The sequence below is a fragment of the Phocoena sinus genome, chromosome 6, assembly GCF_008692025.1.
Source record: "Phocoena sinus isolate mPhoSin1 chromosome 6, mPhoSin1.pri, whole genome shotgun sequence".
NCBI classification, from domain to species: Eukaryota; Metazoa; Chordata; class Mammalia; order Artiodactyla; family Phocoenidae; genus Phocoena; species Phocoena sinus.
Window position 1 is genome coordinate 14082234 of NC_045768.1, and position 19398 is coordinate 14101631.

At 46.1% G+C, this 19398-nt stretch overlaps 1 protein-coding gene across 7 annotated transcripts in view; it reads left to right on the plus strand.

Moving 5' to 3' along the window:
- The window catches only part of CDK5RAP2 (CDK5 regulatory subunit associated protein 2), a 195075-nt gene that overhangs the window by 54934 nt on the left and 120743 nt on the right, over nucleotides 1–19398 (plus strand). For 6 of the 7 annotated variants that reach the window (XM_032634778.1, XM_032634776.1, XM_032634782.1 and 3 more), the window contains 2 exons: nucleotides 534–626; nucleotides 14682–14900. In XM_032634778.1, the coding sequence (XP_032490669.1) occupies nucleotides 534–626; nucleotides 14682–14900 (312 nt within the window). The remainder of the gene's footprint in view (nucleotides 1–533; nucleotides 627–14681; nucleotides 14901–19398) is intronic. The other variant, XM_032634781.1, reaches the window with a different exon arrangement.

Consider the following 19398-nt stretch of genomic DNA (forward strand, 5'->3'; position numbering starts at 1 on the left):
TGTGATTTGTCTCGGGTGTTGGGAGTTCAGGGCCCAGTGGTCGTCGGAGACCCTCTGCTGTGCGGGGCACCGGTAGTAGGTCAGTTCTGGCTGCTGGCAGAGTTCAGGGTGTGGCCAGGGGAGTTCCTCGCTGACTCTGGGTCAGAGGAGAAGGTCACTGGAGGGTGAGGAGTTCTGGGAAGAGCCAGGCTCGCTGGTCGGGTGGGTCATCTCTGTGGGCAATAATAGTAACTCTTAGCGTGAGCCGGGCATTACAGCGCCCGTACCTGTTAACGCTGTTCAAGCCTCACAGTGCTGTGGTTGGGTGAGTGGTCGTATCTTTGTTCTATAGTTGAGGGAATTAAGTCTCAAAGAGATGAAGTGCCTGGCCTGAAGTCATCCAGCTAGTAGACAGGCAAACTAGAAATCCCACTTTTCTGACTACAGAGCCCTTGGTTACAAGCACTTCCCAGTCCAGCGGGAAAAGCTTCTGGGCTGAGCACAGAGAGGAGAGCCCAGTGCATACTTGGCTGCTCTTCCTTGTTTTTACCCAGATTGAAGAACTTAACTCTGAAATTGAAGAGCTCAATGCTGCCTTTGCTAAAGCCCGAGAGGCCCCCCAGAAAGCACAGACCCAGAAATTCCAGGTAAGTGTTGGCTTTGTTTGAAGTGGCTCTCTCCATGATCCTTCCTCCTGGTGATGTCAGGGCTTTGCAGCTGAAAGGAACCAAGGGAGCTCTGAGTGGTCTTTTTTAAAATTAATTAATTTATTTTTGGCTGCGTTGGGTCTTCGTTGCTGTGCGCGGGCTCTCTCTAGTTGCAGTGAGCGGGGGCTACGCTTCGTTGCGGTGCGCGGTCTTCTCATTGCGGTGGCTTCTCTTGTTGTGGAGCACCGGCTCGAGGCGCGCGAGCTTCAGTAGTTGTGGCACGCAGGCTCAGTAGTTGTGGCACACGGGTTTAGTTGCTCCGAGGCATGTGGGATCTTTCTGGACCAGGGCTCGAAACCGTGTCCCCTGAATCGGCAGGCGGATTCTTAACCACTGCGCCACCAGGGAAGTCCTCTGAGTGGTCTTTAGTAGAAGAGTTCACTCAGTCTAATTAAAGGAACGTCTTCTGCAGCTTTGGGTGCTTCTCCAGCCCCTTCCTCAATATGACAGTGAAGATGGTGACCACTACGCCCACAGTTAGGAGTGCTGAGCTTAGGCTGTGCCAGGAGTAGACCGTGCGAGATGTGTGGATTATCTCATTTAATCTTCACCACCCTGCGGGGAAGGTAATTTTCACCCCCCTTGTATCTGAGGGGTTTGTGAAGTTCAGTGAGGGTATACAGCTTATTCACGGTCACACAGCTTTGCAAATGACAGGACCAGGGTTTAAGTGTGGTAATTGCTGCTAATAAAAGCTGCCATTTATTGAACATGTACTATGTGTCAAGCCCTGTGCCAGGTGTTCTCCGTGGATTAGCTCAATAAATCTGTACAGCCGTGCCAGGAAGTAGGCACTGTTAATATCCTTGTTTCCTGCTGAGGAAATCCAGGTTCAGAGATTCAAGTAGCTTGCTCAGGGTCACAGGAGCGGTAAGTGAAAGAGCTAGGATTTGACCCCTGAATCAGTCTCGCTCCCAAGCCTGTGCTTTTCCCTTCACCCCCTACGTCTCCTCACCTGGCTTGCCTGCTCCCTGCCAGCTTTCTGTTCCAGGCTTTGGTTATTTGACCCGCCTTTTGTTTTCCCTCCAGCGTTGCACAGCAAGGGCTCCTGCGGGTCATCCCCTCAGTCTTCCCTCTTTCTTGCTAATTTTAGTTCAGTGTGTTTTTTTTTGTTTTTGTTTTTTTTGCGGTACGTGGGCCTCTCACTGTTGTGGCCTCTCCCGTTGCGGAGCACAGGCTCCAGACGCACAGGCTCAGCGTCCGTGGCTCACAGGCCCAGCCGCTCCGCAGCATGTGGGATCTTCCTGGACTGGGGCACGAACCTGCGTCCCCTGCATCGTCAGGCGGACTCTCCACCACTGCGCCACCAGGGAAGCCCAAGTTCAGTGTTTTGAATTAACATTTTCTTCCCATGTTTCTAGTTTCCCTCTACAGTGTATACCTGTTACTAATAACTAATGAATCAGTAATGCTCCATCATGGGATTAAGCCCATACTGCCTTAAAGCACCACCCTCCCACTTCTTCCTCCCATGTTGTTTTTGGTTATAAAGTAGAAGTTAGGAGTTAAATCTAATTTAAGACTGTTTGGTTCTTCATATCCCATGCCTTATCTTTTCAGAGCTTTGGTTCACAGTAAGAGTAATTGAAGTAATTTGGTTTAAGTCCGGGTGCACTAGAAGCAGAGACAAATCTCTTGTCTTTGGACTTGCAGACTTGCCTTCCCCACCATTTTGACAGTGGTTGATGAAATGGAGCTGAGATTACACTTTACACTGAGTTTTTTCCCCTTGCTTAGAAAATAACAAGCCTTAAAAGCTGAATTCTTGGTAAAACCAATTCCTTGAGAAGAAAAAGTGTATGTTGGTAATTGGTAAGCAGAGACCAGACATCCTTACGTCTTGTGATGTTTTACTTGTTGGGCCTTGAAGGAAGGAAAAGAGTCTTACACGTTTACGTGTTACCCAGACTTATTACATCCATTGATTAATTTCATAACCCTCAGTCCTAGTCAAAAAGTGATCTTTGAGGTCTTGTAGTTTACAGTGTTGGCCGGGTTTCTCATCTTGCAAGGTATGGAGATCAGACACTGTTGAAATTCCTCAGGTTCTGCATGGCACGTTGGCTGTTCAGAGAGCACTCATTTAATCCTTACCCACGGAGGCAGAGTGCTCACCCGTTTGACAGGTTGCCAGTACTTGAACTCAAAGTCTGACTCCAAAGTCTCTGCTCCTTCCATTTTTCTGATTATGTGTGTGAGTCAATACACACCAGACCCTTATATCGGCTAATTCATTGTGAGGTGTGTATAATTTGAATATTGCGCAGACATTTGAAAATGCATTGTCTTTCACATTTTGGGCCCTTTTTGGGATGTCAAATGATTTGAACTAATTGCAGCATGAGTATAAGAGCTAAAGCTCACAGGGGTGGCATCAAGCGTGACAGTGACAAGTGGTATTCAGACTCTTGGAGCAGTTGCCACAGTGCAGAGAGGTAGATTCTAATCACAGGTGTGACTCTGTGAAGGTTGCAGTGTGGCCTGGCTGTGCTACCTCTGAAGCCATTTAAACAACGTATTTTCAAATTGGAAGTAGCGGTTATGTCTCCTCCCCTCCCTGCTCGGCTTTATAAAAGTAAAATTGCACACTGCAGGAAACTCATAAAATATTTAAAATGGTGGAAAGAGGTTGATAAAAGTCACCAGTAAGTAAACTCACGTCTAAAGATGTTCACTGTTAGCACCTTGACTCTTTTCAAAGCGTATTTGTACATATATATATATCACCTTTGAAAAATTAAATAGCATTATAATATGTATTTTGTTATGTAATCTCTTCTGTTTTCATTTAGCGTTCTTTCCCTGGCAGTATATATAGAGCTAACCAATCTTTAAAAAAATATATTTTGAGATAATTGTAGATTCACATGCAGTAGACTTCTGTATACTCTTTACCTAGTTCTCCCAAAGTTAGCATCTTATGTGACATAGGACAGTGTCACAACCAGGATATTGGTGCAATCTGTTGGCCTTACTCAGATTTCAGCAGTTTGATGTGCAGTCATTTGTGTGTGTGTGTGTGTGTGTGTGTGTGTGTGTGTGTGTGTGTTGTGTGCTTTTTATACAGTCTTTTTAAACAGCTGCATATAGTCCATTATATGTATGTATCATATTATTTTTACTGTGAAGAACCTGGGGTGGGACACGAATTTGAATCCTAACTCTGCTTCACTAACTTGTATCATCTTGGGCAAGATATTTGCACTCTCCCAGTCTGCTTGCGCATTGTAAAATCTGGGTAGTCACATTTATGTCACATAATCCTTACAAGGATTGAATAAGAGCATGTATCTGGGCACAGGTGGTAACTTAGTAAATGTTAACTCACCCTTAAGTTGGGTGATGTAGTTCTGGCATAACAATATAGTAGTTTTTACTTTGGTCTATTTTCAGATTCTCAGTTAATGGTGTTATACACGTAGCTTTTAGTTTGAGGAAACTCCCCATATTATCTCTTGATTGGGAATGAAAGATAATGGAGTAAGTGATGGAAAAGGGAACCTAGATTTATTTATCCTGCACCTGCTGAAATGGGACTTTATGTGTCAGATTTTACCTTCACAACAACCCTGTGAAATAGAGATCATTCTCACACATGAGGAAACAGAACTTCAGAGAAGTTAACTTCTCCCAAGTCACACAGCTAGAACTGGTCTTTGAACTCTGGGCCTTCTGACTCTTTCTTTATTGAACTTGTTAGACCCAAACGGTCTACGAGGGATTCCAACTCGCCCAAGAACCGCCAAGAGTCGAGAGCCGCTGCAACACGCAAGAGGTTTATTAGGAGCCGATGCACCGGGGTTCCCTGAACCTCACGCAGGAGGCCGATGGGGAACCCCTAAAAGCGGAATCACATACTTTTTATAGGTTTATTTACTCATAGGGCGGGTATATTCTCACAATGATTGGGTAAATGTGGTGACTTTTGAATTCATTGGCTTAGGAACTTTTGTCCCACCTTCTGGCCGTTATAGTTGTCTGTTCATTGTGGCGGTTAGGGCGTATACCTGTTACGGGCAACTGGAAAATTACCCGCTGTCTGGCAAGTCCCCGTCAACTGAAAAACTCCAAGAATTGGTTTCGATAGGGAGAAGGAGTGGCGCACGATAGGGAGAAGAATTGGTTTCGATAGGGAGAAGGAGTGGCGCACGATAGGGAGAAGAATTGGTTTACGGGAACAAGTGAGGGGGTGGAAAGTCCCTAAAGGCCCCACATTCCCCCCTTTTTTTTTTGTAACTAATTTCAATCATGGAATTTCAGTTTCTTTTTGCGAGTTTTGGTATTGTTGCCTTAGCATTAAAACTTGTACCGTACTAATGCGTTCTCTAATAAAGGCTATCAGGCGATTCAGAATGCATGGTCCAAAAGTTAAGAGCAACAATAAAATAATGAGGGGCCCTAACAAGGTGGAAACTAAAGTAGTAAGCCAGGGAGATTTATCAAACCACGATTGAAACCATCCTTTTTGATTTTTCCTTTCCTGTTGTCTTTTGTCCAGGCGCTCCCTAAGTTTGTCCATAGTTTTGGTAATAGCCCCAGAATGATCAATATAAAAACAGCATTCTTCTTTTAGTGCAGCACATAGTTCGCCCTCCTTAAGGAACAGCAGATCTAATCCCCTCCTGTTTTGCATTACCACCTCTGAAAGCGAGGTGAGGGATTCTTTTAACTGAGTTATGGAACTTTCTAACGCCCGGAGGTCAACATCTACAGCTTGTCTTAAGGCATCATAATAGTGGGGTTGTTGAATGAGGGCTGTTGCACCTGTTCTTACCCCGGCTGCCATTCCTAGTCCTAGGAGTACAGCCAGGGTGAGTGTTATGGGTTCCCTCTTAAACCTTCCTCTGCCCTCATATTCATCTAGAAAGGATGAATCTGAATGATAAATGAGTCTGGGGACCAGCTGAACTAACACACAAAAATCGGTTGAAGCTTTAAGGACCTCTAAAGAAATGCAGGGGGTCAATCCTGTGTTACATGCCCACCATCCATCCGGAGGAGGGAGGAGATACCCTGAGCCCTGTGGGAGGCTTAAATTGGCACAAAGATTTCGGTGGGACGAGGGGGGCGTTCCTACACGTGTACCGTTTCCTAATACTGAGGCCAGGGTCAATTTACTATTTCCTTCTTGTTTCCATCGACATTGATCTGGAGTGTTAACATTATTATAATTAGAATTATATCCTATAGCATCATAATAAGGGGGAGGAGCAGCATAGCAAAGCCAACATGATTTGGTAGCCTCCGGGTTTGTGGCATTTAAAACCTCAAAAGCCGCCTGGACCAATGAGAGCATTCGGTCCCGGGGGGGTCTTGGGCTTGATTGTTATTCCTTTTGGCTCAGAAGTTTGGTTTCTTATCTCTGGTAACGCTGTGGGAGGGGCCAAAGGTAGCGAAGAGTGCCCTATCTCAGGGTTGGGGCTTATAGGAACTGGAGTAGGGGTTTCAATTTTTAGTTTGATGGTCATTAGTAATCCATCATTATATCCTTCTTTATAAAACCTGATTCCCCATGAATGGCCATTTATCCAGTTTTTATCCTTTTTTCCTGGTTCACTAAAAGAGATCTTAAGGGGATGGCACCATTTAGTACATTCAGGCCTATAAGTTAAGGGGTTGGTTGGGTGTGTATAATTGGCTGTCACCTTAATAAAGTCCCAGCCAGAGGTGGGCTTTCAATAGGTGTCTCCTGTGGTTTCACACCCCCAGCTTTTACAATAAAAATGTTCCTTTCCCCCACATTGATAATTTAGGGACCTATGGCGATGAAATCCCGGGCATACATAAAAGGTAGGGTTGCTAAGTTTCTGTCGCGTACCCGAGTTTTGGCAGCCGTATTGGCCGGCCCGACCGGGTATGGATGGGGCGTTTTGACGATCATGGGAGTGTGCTGTGTCCCAATTGGGAGCTCCTATGGCTAATTTACAAACATCGGGGAAAAGGTCTGGCCACCAGGTCCAAGGAGCAGCAGTATGGCTAACAGACCATATTACATCTCCAGTTTGGGAAATTACCTGCCAGGTTAAATGCTGGGGCAGGTGAGGACTAAAATTACTCACAGTCAGTAGGGGTAACAGAGTTAAAGTTATAAATCTGATGATCGCAGAAGCTTGAGCTTGAGCGGGTTGCTGGTCTTTTGGGCTCGCCATTCCGATGTTGCAGATGCTGGTGCGGCCTTCACGTGTGAAGCGTGGATCCACGCAGCGATGCCATCTACCTTTATAGCCGTGGGGGTGGTGAGCAGGACGATGTATGGTCCTTTCCACCGAGGCTCTAGAGTCTGGGTTCGGTGCTGACGGACGTACACGGAATCTCCGAATTGGAAGGGATGAGCCTCTGCTGGTGTTCCTGGTCGGTAAGCCTCTGCCAGCTGGGACCACACCTCCTTTTGGACCAACTGGAGTCCCAACAGCCTAGCATATAAGTCAGTGTTATTATGGCAGTCAGGACTTAATTTCTCCCTTAGCGTAAAAAGAGGAGGTGGGGCCCCGTATAGTATTTCAAATGGAGTAAGATAATAGCGGGAGGGGGTATTTCTAGCCCGGAACAGGGCTAAGGGAAGGAGCACCGTCCAATCTGTACCGCCAGTCTCTATGGACAATTTAGTTAGGGTCTCTTTTAGAGTTCTATTCATTCTCTCTACCTATCCTGAACTCTGGGGTCTATAGGCACAATGTAATTTCCAATCAGTCCCCAGGTATTTGGCCACACCCTGACTTACCTGGGCGACGAAGGCGGGACCATTATCTGATCCTATTACCTTTGGTGCCCCGAACCGGGGGAAGATTTCTTCTAAGATCTTTTTGGCCACCACAGTAGCTGTCTCCTTCTTCGTCGGGAAAGCTTCTACCCATCCTGAGAAGGTATCTATAAAAACTAGAAGATACCTGTTACCGTACCTTCCAGGGCGTATTTCAGTGAAGTCGACCTCCCAATAGGCTCCTGGGCGGTCTCCTCTGAGCCTTTTTCCGACCTCAAGTTTTCCTTTATGGGAGTTTACCTGTTGGCATGGAATGCACTCTCGTGCAATCTGCTCAGCTAATTTAGTTAGTCCAGGGGTATCATAACCTGTCTTGTGTAGTAGGGACATTATCTTTTTGGTTCCCAAGTGTGTCCATCTGTGAATCTGTTGTAGCATGGATTTTGCTTGTTGAGGAGATAATGTTCCTTTAGTTATGGCTGGGGTACTTGTTCCCCTATCATTTGGTTTCCCAGGACTCTCATCTGATAGTTCTAGTATGATTTCCCATAGAGCCACTTCTCGTGCCACCCTATCTGCCATGTTGTTGCCTCTTGTCACCGGGGTATTGTCCTTCTGGTGTCCGGGGCAATGAATGATGCTGACTTTAGTGGGGAGCATGAGGGCAGCTAGCAGTGCCACTATTTCTTCTTTGTTTTTAATTTCTTTGCCCGCCGAGGTGAGCAACCCTCTTTGTTGGTAAATGGCCCCATGGACATGGGCGGTAGCAAATGCGTATCTACTGTCCGTATAGATGTTTACCTTTTTATTTTCTGCTAGTTCCAATGCTCTAGTCATGGCGATTAGTTCAGCCCGTTGGGCCGATGTCCCTTGCGGTAATGCGGCTGCCCAGATGACCTCTTTTCCGTCTACCACGGCTGCTCCCGCCCGACGCTTACCTTCCTCTAGGAAACTGCTTCCGTCAGTAAACCAGGTAACGTCGGCGTTGGGGAGGGGCTGATCCATCAAGTCTGGTCTGCTACCGTGTGCTGCAGCCAGTACTTCCTGACAATCATGGATGACGGTAGTGCTTTCCAGGTCAGGGTCGGGTAGCAAGGTGGCCGGGTTGAGTCCTGTGGCTGAGGTAAACTTAATACGATCTGAGTTTAACAGCAGGGCTTGGTAATGAGTCATCCTGGCATTTGTTAGCCATCTGTCGGGTGGCTGGCGAATTACACTTTCTAATGCATGGGGGGCTGTTATCGTTAGGTTCTGCCCCAAAGTCAGTTTGTCAGCATCTTTGACCAAAGCGGCCACCGCGGCGATTATTTTTAAACAGGCGGGCCATCCTGCTGCCACAGGATCCAATTTCTTTGATAGGTACGCAACCGGGCGATTCCAGGGGCCCAGTTTCTGAGTTAGTACTCCCTTTGCAATACCTTTATTCTCGGCCACGTACAGATGAAAAGGCTTAGTGATCCTTCCCCCGTTCCTTTTTTTAGGGCATTCTCTTGCCCAATGACCTTTTTCTTTACAGTAGGCACATTGGTCCTTGTCTAATGGCCGCCTTCTATCCGTTGTTCGCCCTTCCTATTTCTGTCTCTACTGTTTCCTCCTCTGACTACAGTGGCCAGTATCTTACTCAAATGTCTTTCTTGCCTCTTATCTCATCTTACCTCACGAGCCTCTTGTTCCTTCTGCTTTCTTTCTTCTCTTTCTTCTTCTGTCTCCCTCTTATTATATACCTTATCTGCCTCTTTTACTAAGTCCTGAAGGGAGAAACCTTGTAGGCCATCCAGCCTTTGTAACTTCTTTCTAATATCAGGGGCCGCCTGGTCAATAAAGGCCATTGCTATGGTGGCCTTATGTTCCTCAGAGGTTGGATCATAAGGAGTGAATCGTCTAAAAGCCTCCATTAAGCGTTCTAGGAACACGGTTGGCGATTCCTGGGGCCCCTGAGTTACCTCTCTTACCTTAGCCAAATTCGTGGGGCGCCTGGCCGCTCCATGGAGACCCGCCACCAGAGCCTGGCGATACATTTTCAGGTGCTCCTTACCTTCCAGGGTATTAAAGTCCCAATTCGGCCTGACGAGTGGAAAACCGGCATCAATCTCATTAGGCAACTGGGTAGGTTGTCCATTGGCGCCTAACACATTCTTTCTAGCCTCCAGGAGAACCCGTTGCCTCTTCTCAGTTGTGAGGAGAGTCTGGAGGAGCTGTTGACAATCATCCCAGGTGGGTTGGTGGGAGAAGACAAGAGACTCTATTAGAGCAGTAAGAGCCTGTGGGTTTTCAGAGAAAGTAGGGTTATGCATCTTCCAATTATAAAGATCTGCAGAGGAAAAGGGCCAGTATTGAAGGGGCCTATTCCCGTGGTTATTGGGGGGGCCATATTCTCTAAGGGGTAAAGCAGTAGGATCCGGGGAAACAGCCCTCCGGCTTCTGGTGCCCGCCGAGGGACCCCCCCTTTCCGCCATAACAGGTGGCCCTACTGGTGCGGAGGGTTGTGAAGCTGGGGGTCCTAGGGGCGACATGGGATTTAGGGCCGGAGGATAAGGAGGTGGGGAATCTAGAAGAAGCAAATCAGACTGCAGGTCAGGATATATCGCCTTTGGCGGGTCCGGGGCAGCAGATGACTTTTCCGTGTCTGGGGTTTTCTTCAGGGCCAATATCTCCGATTGTGCTGGAGCGCATGCAGACGTGCCTGTTGAGGAAACAAAGGGCCGGACCCACGGAGGCGGGGAGAGAACTAGATCTTCCCAGACCAAGATATATGGTATCTGGTCTGGGTGTCCGTGGGGTCCTGTGTTAAAGACCCTAGACTTGACTAGCCCAACCTTATCTAACAAAAAAGATCCTTCGGGTGGCCACCCTGTCTGAAATGTAGGCCACTCAGAGGTACACAGCGTTTGCCATTTTCCTTTCCTTACTTCTACCGAAAGGTTGTGGGCCCTAGCCCTAACTTCGGTCCAGTGGCTTAGGGTAAGAGAAAGAGGAGTCGTCATAGTTTGTCCCATTGTCGTCCGTCAAAAGAAAGATAATAGTACAGAAAAACAATAAAATTTCAAAAGACACACATTGATATTGCCGCCGCGAACTTAAACCCGAAACCAACTCAAATTCAGATGGCAGCTTATATAACCTGCCAGAACCAGCCGCCGCGAACTTAAACCCGAAACCAACTCAAATTCAGATGGCAGCTTATATAACCTGCCAGAACCAGATGAAGGGGAGACAAAATTTGTTTCTCCTTCCAGATGGACCACCAGGGCGTCCCCCGGGGCCCGTGGACACCAGCTTTCGGCACGTCTGCCTAGCCAGGAGTCCAATACAGATTCCACAGCAAGCCGGTTCGCACGGCTTTTTCCTAATGGCGGCTAGCAACAAACAAACGACAAACAAACAGACAATTGGGCTCGAGCCTACCTGATACCTCCGACTCCCGATGTTCTTGTGACCCGGGGGCGAGAGGGGATCCCGGACGAGCCCCCAAATGTTAGACCCAAACGGTCTACGAGGGATTCCAACTCGCCCAAGAACCGCCAAGAGTCGAGAGCCGCTGCAACACGCAAGAGGTTTATTAGGAGCCGATGCACCGGGGTTCCCTGAACCTCACGCAGGAGGCCGATGGGGAACCCCTAAAAGCGGAATCACATACTTTTTATAGGTTTATTTACTCATAGGGCGGGTATATTCTCACAATGATTGGGTAAATGTGGTGACTTTTGAATTCATTGGCTTAGGAACTTTTGTCCCACCTTCTGGCCGTTATAGTTGTCTGTTCATTGTGGCGGTTAGGGCGTATACCTGTTACGGGCAACTGGAAAATTACCCGCTGTCTGGCAAGTCCCCGTCAACTGAAAAACTCCAAGAATTGGTTTCGATAGGGAGAAGGAGTGGCGCACGATAGGGAGAAGAATTGGTTTCGATAGGGAGAAGGAGTGGCGCACGATAGGGAGAAGAATTGGTTTACGGGAACAAGTGAGGGGGTGGAAAGTCCCTAAAGGCCCCACAAACTCATCATGTTTCTGTACTGTGGGGAAGAACAATTTGTTTCATATTATTTGGGCTTTAGTTTCTTTTTTAGGGGGGTGGGTAGGGGGTGCTTTAGTTTCTGACCATGTCTAACTGGGTCAGGTATTTGCCACCTGATTTATAAACACCTGATTGGTGTTAATAGAATCTGAAAGTCAGGGTGTCTTGCAGGAAAAGGTAAAAAAAATTCTCCAAAGAAGTTTTCCAGAGGGCCATCTCAGGGAAAATTAACATGGAAAGTATTTTTATGAAGTGAATCGAATGTATGAATTTGAATTCTTCGAGCTCAGATTTTTAAAGAGGCTTTGTTACCGTTATTTACATGATAATCCCACAGAACTTTGATCGCTTGATAATAGCTATTATTTTAGTATCAACCATTGCTATCCTTTGTTTAGCAAGCTCCTAACTGGTGTTCTCCCCTTGAATTCAGTCTGCTTGTTTTAATTTTTTGTAGTTTATTGGTGTTAACTGGAATCTCCCCAGGAATGGGCAAGACAGAATAGTGCTCTGGGAAGAACACAGGCTCTGGAGTCGTTTGAATCCCGGATTTAATCACTTACGGTCTGATGACAGGCTAGTCATTTAACAGTTTTGAGCCTCAGTTACTTAAATAGGGATAATAATGTGTACTTTGTTAGGGTCCTGTGAGAGACTGAGATATAATATGTGTAAGAGTGCCTGGTTTAACCCCGCATACATAATCAGTGCTTAATAAAAGGTAACTATGAAAACTGTTCAAGGTGAGCGTTTTCCCAAATCATTGTTTACCTTCTTTTCTCTTTCGGAGTTTATTTAAATAAGCACTGCCCCAGATACATTTTTTGGGTGGGCCTGTGACCTAGGTTTCCCATTTCTTTTTATTTATTTTAATTTTAAAGGAAACTAAAACAGAAGCTTCTATAAAACCTACTTTGGAATTTGAATGGCTTTCTCCCTCAGCGTCTGTTGCTGTGTCCTAGACAATAGTTGGGGAAGCATGGGACCAAATGGCTGGGTTGTAGGGGCTCGGGAACAGCGGAACCCCTCTGCCTCCAGAGTGACTGTGGTTGTAGCCTACCTCTGCTGAACAGCTAGGACTTCACTGTCGACAGAGGCAGAGATGGATTTCTTGGGAAGGCCCGGAAGCTGGGACCAGTCCCTTTACTCCACAGTCTGAGCTGCGACCTTGACAGCTTGAGTGTCCCTTGCTTTAAAATTTTTAATCTTGTCCTCAATCTAATTCAAAAGGCAGATTTTTTAAAAAGTTAATTTTCTTCTGAGTATAAGTATTATATATGTTTCAAAAATTTTTTCAGAAGACTGGCAAGAAGGGAAAAAAGGGAAATCAGGAAGTTCCCCAACCACTATTAATGCCTTGTTGTTTTTCCTTCTAGGCTTTATCCTATGCATAGATTTTATTTTTTAGATCATTTACAATTTGATTTTTATTTTAATTTATTTATTTTTGGCTGCGTTGGGTCTTCGTTGCTGTGCACGGGCTTTCTCTAGTTGCGGCGAGCGGGGACTACTCTTCTTTGCGGTGCACGGGCTTCTCAATGTGGTGGCTTCTCCTGTTGTGGAGTACGGGCTCTAGGCGCTCGGGCTTCAGTAGTTGTGGCTCGCGGGCTCTAGAGCGCAGGCTCAGTAGTTGTGGAGCACGGGCTTAGTTGCTCTGCGGCGTGTGGTACCTTCCCGGACCAGGGATTGAACCTGTGTCCCCTGCATTGGCAGGTGGGTTCTTAACCACTGAGCCACCAGGGGTTTTTTTTTTTAAATGTAACATAGTGACTTAGAAATATTCACATATTATCAACTTTTTGTAAATGTAGTTTTAAGGTTTTATTGTGTGGCTTTGTCATACTTTTTTCGCTTTCATATTCTTGCACAGTTAGGTTGTTTCTTATTTTTCACTGTTTTAAGTAGTTCTTTGATGAATGACTTTTGTTTTTTAAAAGAATTTATTATTTATTTATTTATTGGCTGTTTTGGGGTCTTCATTGCTGCACGTGGGCTTTTCTCTAGTTGCGGCGAGCGGGGGCTACTCCCTGCCGCGGTGCGCAGGCTTCTCACTGTGGTGGTCTCTCCCGCTGCAGAGCATGGGCTCCGGGCACAGGGGCTTCAGCAATTGTGGCTCGCAGGCTCAGTAGTTGTGGCACACGGGCCTAGCCGTACCGCGGCATGTGGGCTCCTCCCGGACCAGGGCTCGGACCCATGTCCCCTGCACTGGCAGGTGGACTCCCAACCACTGTGCCACCAGGGAAGCCCCAATGACTTTGTATATAAGGCTTTTCCCCCTTATATTTTGGATTCTTCTCCGAGATTGAATCCTAGGAATAGAATTATTGGGATGATTGTGAACATCTTTATATAATACACACATACTTGATGTACATAATCTGTCCATGGGGAGTTCTATCAATGTACATTCCTGCCAGCATATTTCTTGGCTTCTAGATGCTTGGTCAGTTCTTGAAACGTGAATGTTAATTGTGCCATTTCCCAATAAGTTTGCCAGCACTGGGTATTCTCATTAAAACAATTTCACTTGTTAAGTGAAAGCTTGTTTTAATTCGCTCTTTTTGATTAGTGGTGAGTTACAACATTTTTTCATATGCACGATAATCACATATGTATTTTCTCTAATAAACTGTATTAATGAAATAAACATGTTCTTGACACGCGTAGACCTCCGACTCTGCTGAACTTGTAGCCTCTTGAGGTGGCTATCGATTACTAGGTTGACCCTCCTTTTTCTCTAGGTGACTGTGGGTTTATCTCTAACAGAGATGAACATTGCCAGTGCTTGAATCCATCTCTGCTTTTCAAATAAAATTCTTTATTTTCTATCTTTTAAAAATAACTTAAATTGGTTTTTTAAACTATTACAGAAATAACATGCTCACTAACCTTACAACATTTGAAAATACAGAGAAGTAAAGGAAAAAAATCATCTGTATTCCCACCCTACTAAATACAGTTACTACTAACATTTTGTGCTTTTCTTTCTCATCTTTAAAAAAAAAGTTTTTACACAATAATTGTAGCCTTTTCCCCCTTAACATCAACGTTGTAACATAAACACTACCCTGTGTTATTTCAAAACTTTCATATTATTTGTGCTGTGGGTCCTGAATGTTATGTTAATCTCCACCTCCCTCCACCCCCACCCCCCACCCCACCCCCCCCCCCCCACCAAAAAAAAGAAAAACAAAACTGGTGAACAAGGAGCACCGATTTCTTGGTTTGTTTGCTGAGTTGTGAAAATCAGCCCAGCTCCCCTTCCCCTCCTCTTCTTCTAGGGGTCTGAAGATTACGAGGCTGCTCTGTCAGAAAAGGCAGCCCTTTTGGCTGAGCTGCGCTCAGAAAACCTCACCAAGAGCACAGAGAACCACAGACTGCGTAGGAGCATTAAGAGAGTCAGCCGGGAGCTGAGCGACCTGCAGCGGGAGAGGGAGAGACTGGAGAAGGAGCTGGGGGCAGCCCACCGAGAGAGGAGCAAGGGAGACCGCATCACCCACGTGAGTGCCGCTCGGCCCTCGAGGTAGTGGGCAGGGCGCTTGCGCTGGCCGGGGCTCTTTGGCTGTTTTAGGGAGACAGATATTCATCGCCAAAAGCTTAGAAAAACCGGAAGAATATAAAATATTTCACTCACCATCTCATCACGTAGAAATGACCAGTCTTAGCTATTTGATGTTCTAGTCCTTTTATTCTCTCTCTCTTTCTGTCACACACACGCACACACACACACACACACACACGTGTGCACATTATTGGTGTCAAGCTGAAAATGCATTTTTGTATTGTTTCTTTTTTTTGTTTTTAATTCAATGTTCTCCCTTTGGTGTGGGGCCGTCATGAGTGTTCTTCAAAAACGTGTTTTTTTGTGTGTGAACATAATGGTTCATCACTTGAATGTGCTACAGTTTATTTAACTAGTCCTTACTGTAGGATGTTTAGTTCATTATATATATATATATATATATTTGCCTTATAACAAAGGCTGCAGCAAACATCCTTGTACATAAATATTTATCCACTGATTATTTCCTGATAGAGGTATAATTACTGGGTCAAAGAGTATGAATATTTTAAAGACTATTTCATAGATACACCCAAATTGTTCTCCAGAAAGATTATACCACGTTGCCCTAGGTGAGAGTGATCTTTTTTTAAGACTACTCTATTTAGCATTGGATGTTAGTATTTCAGAAATTCTCTCTGAATTTGGTAGACAAAAAAGTTGATCTTTTACAGTTTCTGTTAGGTTTAAATGTAAGTATTCCGCATCCTGAGAGTCACGTCCAGATCCACAGCCTCGGTGCAGTCGGGTAGCACAGGGACTGAGTCTGAGTGATTGTTGACACTCAGGTTAAACGAATTCCCTGCACGGGCGCCTGGGGCAGGCAGAGTCATTGGAGTAGAGAGCTCGAAGGAGAGCCCGCAGGTACCAGAGGTTAGTTCTCTGGTGGCTGCTGTTGGCAGGGACGGGACGTCAGGACCGTAGTTTGAAATCCTAAGGCTGGCACTGACAAGAGGATTGAAATATAAATGTTTGTCTATTTTAACAGAAATTTTAATGAACATCAAGAGAGCAATAATGGAAACTTAGGAAAATAAGAAAATGTCGCCTATAATTCCACCACCCTCATAAAGTAACTCTGTTTTTCAGTATCACCCTTTAGTCCTGGTGCATTTGGGGCCCCAGTCCAATCAGAGGCTAAATGCTGTTGTGTGTTCTTTGATCACTTTCTCTCTCCTGGCCGTCTCCCCGTGTTGTGTAGGCTCCAGAGCAGTCATGCTGAATGATGCATACGCTTCACTGAATAGATTTCACACGATTTACTTAATAATAATTTCCTGCTCTCTTGGACATTTTGGCTGTTTAAGTAATGCCACAATGAACATCTTCGGGCATAAAGGCATTTTTTTTTTTCTTGAAATCCCAAGGATAGATTCTGAGGATTATACTAGTTAATCATGCTGCCAAATTGTTTGTCCAAAGGGCTCGCCCAGTTTATGATGCCACCAGCAGTATTGGTGTATACCGGTTTATTGCATGTTATTAAAAGACCTGTCTGATCTTTATTCAATGTTACTGAAAACCAAATGTATCTAGTTGAGATGCTGATGGAAGTATATGGCATGAGCCCTGAATGTTTTATTTTTTCCTTAAGGGAGGTGAAAATGTTATACATGACGAAATGCAAAGCAGTGTAAAAGCCAGAGCTAATTCATGCAGCTTACGTAGTCAGTGCGAAAGATCCTCATGGGACAGAGTAGTCAAGGAAGCCTTCTAGAGGAGATGACACTTAAGTTGAGTGAGCAGTGTGAGGTCTGAGTCGTGTGCCTCTGTGGATGAGGTAAAGAAAAGACTGGCCAGAGGGTCCTTCTGTAGAGGTCAGTTTTCATAACCAATTCTTAGATCCTTCACTGTTGGATAACATTTTTTTTTTTCAGTTTAGTTTGTCCCCTCCACCCCCCTGTATCATATAAAAATGTTTATTCAATAGAAATTGGATTCGGGAGATACACACACACACACACACACACACACACACACACACACACCTAGGTGTATAAAATATGTAATTGTTTCTTTACATTATAACTTACACTTGAAATGGCTATATAACATTACATCAAGTGGATACGCTGTAATTTATTTACCAATCCCTCTATTATCAGACAATGTTGGTTCCATAATTCACTTATTCATGAAAACTCTAGTGCTTCTAAAAGAATTTTGGACTGCTGTTGATAAGATTTATTCCTAAGTAACATGCATACGTCTTCATAAGGAAGCAAGGAGTGCTTGGCAAGGAATAGAAGGGGCATGTGACAGTGAGAGGGAGAGACTAGAGTGAAGTATACTACGGGTGGGAGTTTTTTTTTTTTTTTGCTGGGGATAGAAACCCAGCTTTAAGTAACTTAGGCAAAAAGGGGAATGCATTGCCTTGGGTAACTAAATGGCTGGAAGGACAGGGGTGACAGGAACTCTGCCGGCACCGACTCCGTGCCTCTCTGAGAGCTGGCTTCTCTTTCTTTTTTTTTTTTTTTTTTTTTTTTTTTTGCTGTCCGCGGGCCTCTCACTGTTGTGGCCTCTCCCACTGCGGAGCGCAGGCTCAGCGGCCATGGCTCACGGGCCCAGCCGCTCTGCGGCATGTGGGATCTTCCTAGACCGGGGCACGAACCCGTGTCCCCTGACTCGGCAGGCGGACTCTCAACCACTGCGCCACCAGGGAAGCCCTGGATTCTCTTTCTTGCGTCCTCTTACTCCAGCTCCAAGTGGTTGGACCCAGCATTGCCAGCCCTGCTGGGATCACAGCTCCCCAGTTTAGTAAATGAGATGAAGGAGGACCCTCACACCCCACTACCCCTGTTGTCCCCTGGTCTGGAGGGCCAGACAGGTGAGGTATCAGAGGCCAACTTGGGTCACACGCTCATTCTTTGTCAGAAGTGAGTGTGTGTGTGGTTGTGCGTGCATGTGTGCGCACGCACGTGTGTGTGTGTGCGTGTGAGCTCGTGTATCATCACTGGCCGCTTCCCCTAGAACCCCATGTTTGGAGGGAGTGAGCAGTTATCCAGAGAAGGCGCGGCTTTGTTTCAGGGCCGTGGGCACCAAAAAGCAGCAGTGCCTCTGGATGCTCACATCAGGTGAGCCTGCCTGTGACTCAGGGCTTCCTAGTGTCTCATCACGGCTGCTTTTCTACATTGAGTCCTGCACGTTTCTGACAAGAGGATCTGGCCGTGGTTTCTTTCTTTTTGAGCATGTATCGCATCACAACGGTATGTGTGCTTAACTTCTGGTTTTATCCTAAGAATGTGACTGTGTCCATCTCGTGAGCATGCTTTGCACCCGATCTTGGGGGCACTGGCCTGTTCAGCGTCTGGGGAAACCTGCTGGGGGTGACTTTGCTTTATGGTGTTAGGACGCATGCAGAAGTAGAGTGTAACCCACCAGCCTTGCATGGCTTATCAGCTGGTTCTGTTAACTAGGCTCTTTAATTAACTAGAGCCTCCCACTCACCAGCTGCTATTGCTTTTGGATTGAAACAAACAAAACCCCAGGCCTTTTGGTGGCCCCTGTGTCTGGCTTGGCAATGGAAAGGACTCCCATTCATGCATTCAGCCACACTGAACGCTTTGTGCAGGCCCTCAGCTCTGCCTGGGGACAGTTCCGGGACGGAGATAGGAACAGAGTAACCACAGGAGCACAGAGCAGGATTGGAGAAGGCTCCCCGGGAGAGTAACTTTCGAACTGGTTCTGAAGTTTGAGTTGAAGGTTACCAGCCAGGCGAGGGAGACGAGAGTTTCGTATAGGAGGTGAAGGTACACAGATGTGAGAGAGTGTGGTGTTTGGGGGAAGAAGAGTTTGGGGCTGTAGTGGAGGGTGGCTTTAACCTAGAGAGAGGCTGAATTGTAGAGGGCCTTGGATACAGAGTTTGGGAGTGTGGACTTGACCTGCAGGCAGTGGGGCCCCTGTCGAGGGGGAGTTGAGCAGAGGATTGTTAGGATCAGGTCTGCAGTTTAGAGAGACTTGTCTGATGGAGGTCTGGAGAATGGGTTGCCTGCGGAGAGCCCGGAGACAAGAAGATGAGAAAAGGTACGTGACGTGTGTCAGGCTCCGGGGGGTCGGGGATGGAGGGGAAAAAGAACCTGCTCCTCTGTAATGGAGCCGCTCAGGTGTGGCTTCTGGGCTGTCTGGGTGCATACTAAAGCTCCCCTCCAGGACTCGTGAATACTCAGCATTTACTCAAACTTCACTGCATCCCACAGGTAGAGCTGAGAAACACCGGTAAGAAAATGTGTTCCAAACACTGGTCTTTTTCTCAGTCCACATTCAGCTCCATCCTCAACACCCTCTGTTAATGAAAACTGCTGTTACAGAGTGATAGAAATGAAGCAGATATGATTTCTTAGGTGTATTCTTCTCCAGTGTACTTTCCAGTTAATACAAGGACTGCCTGTCTTTCCCTTGGTGCTCACAGCCCTGTGATTGGGCATACAAAAGGTTTT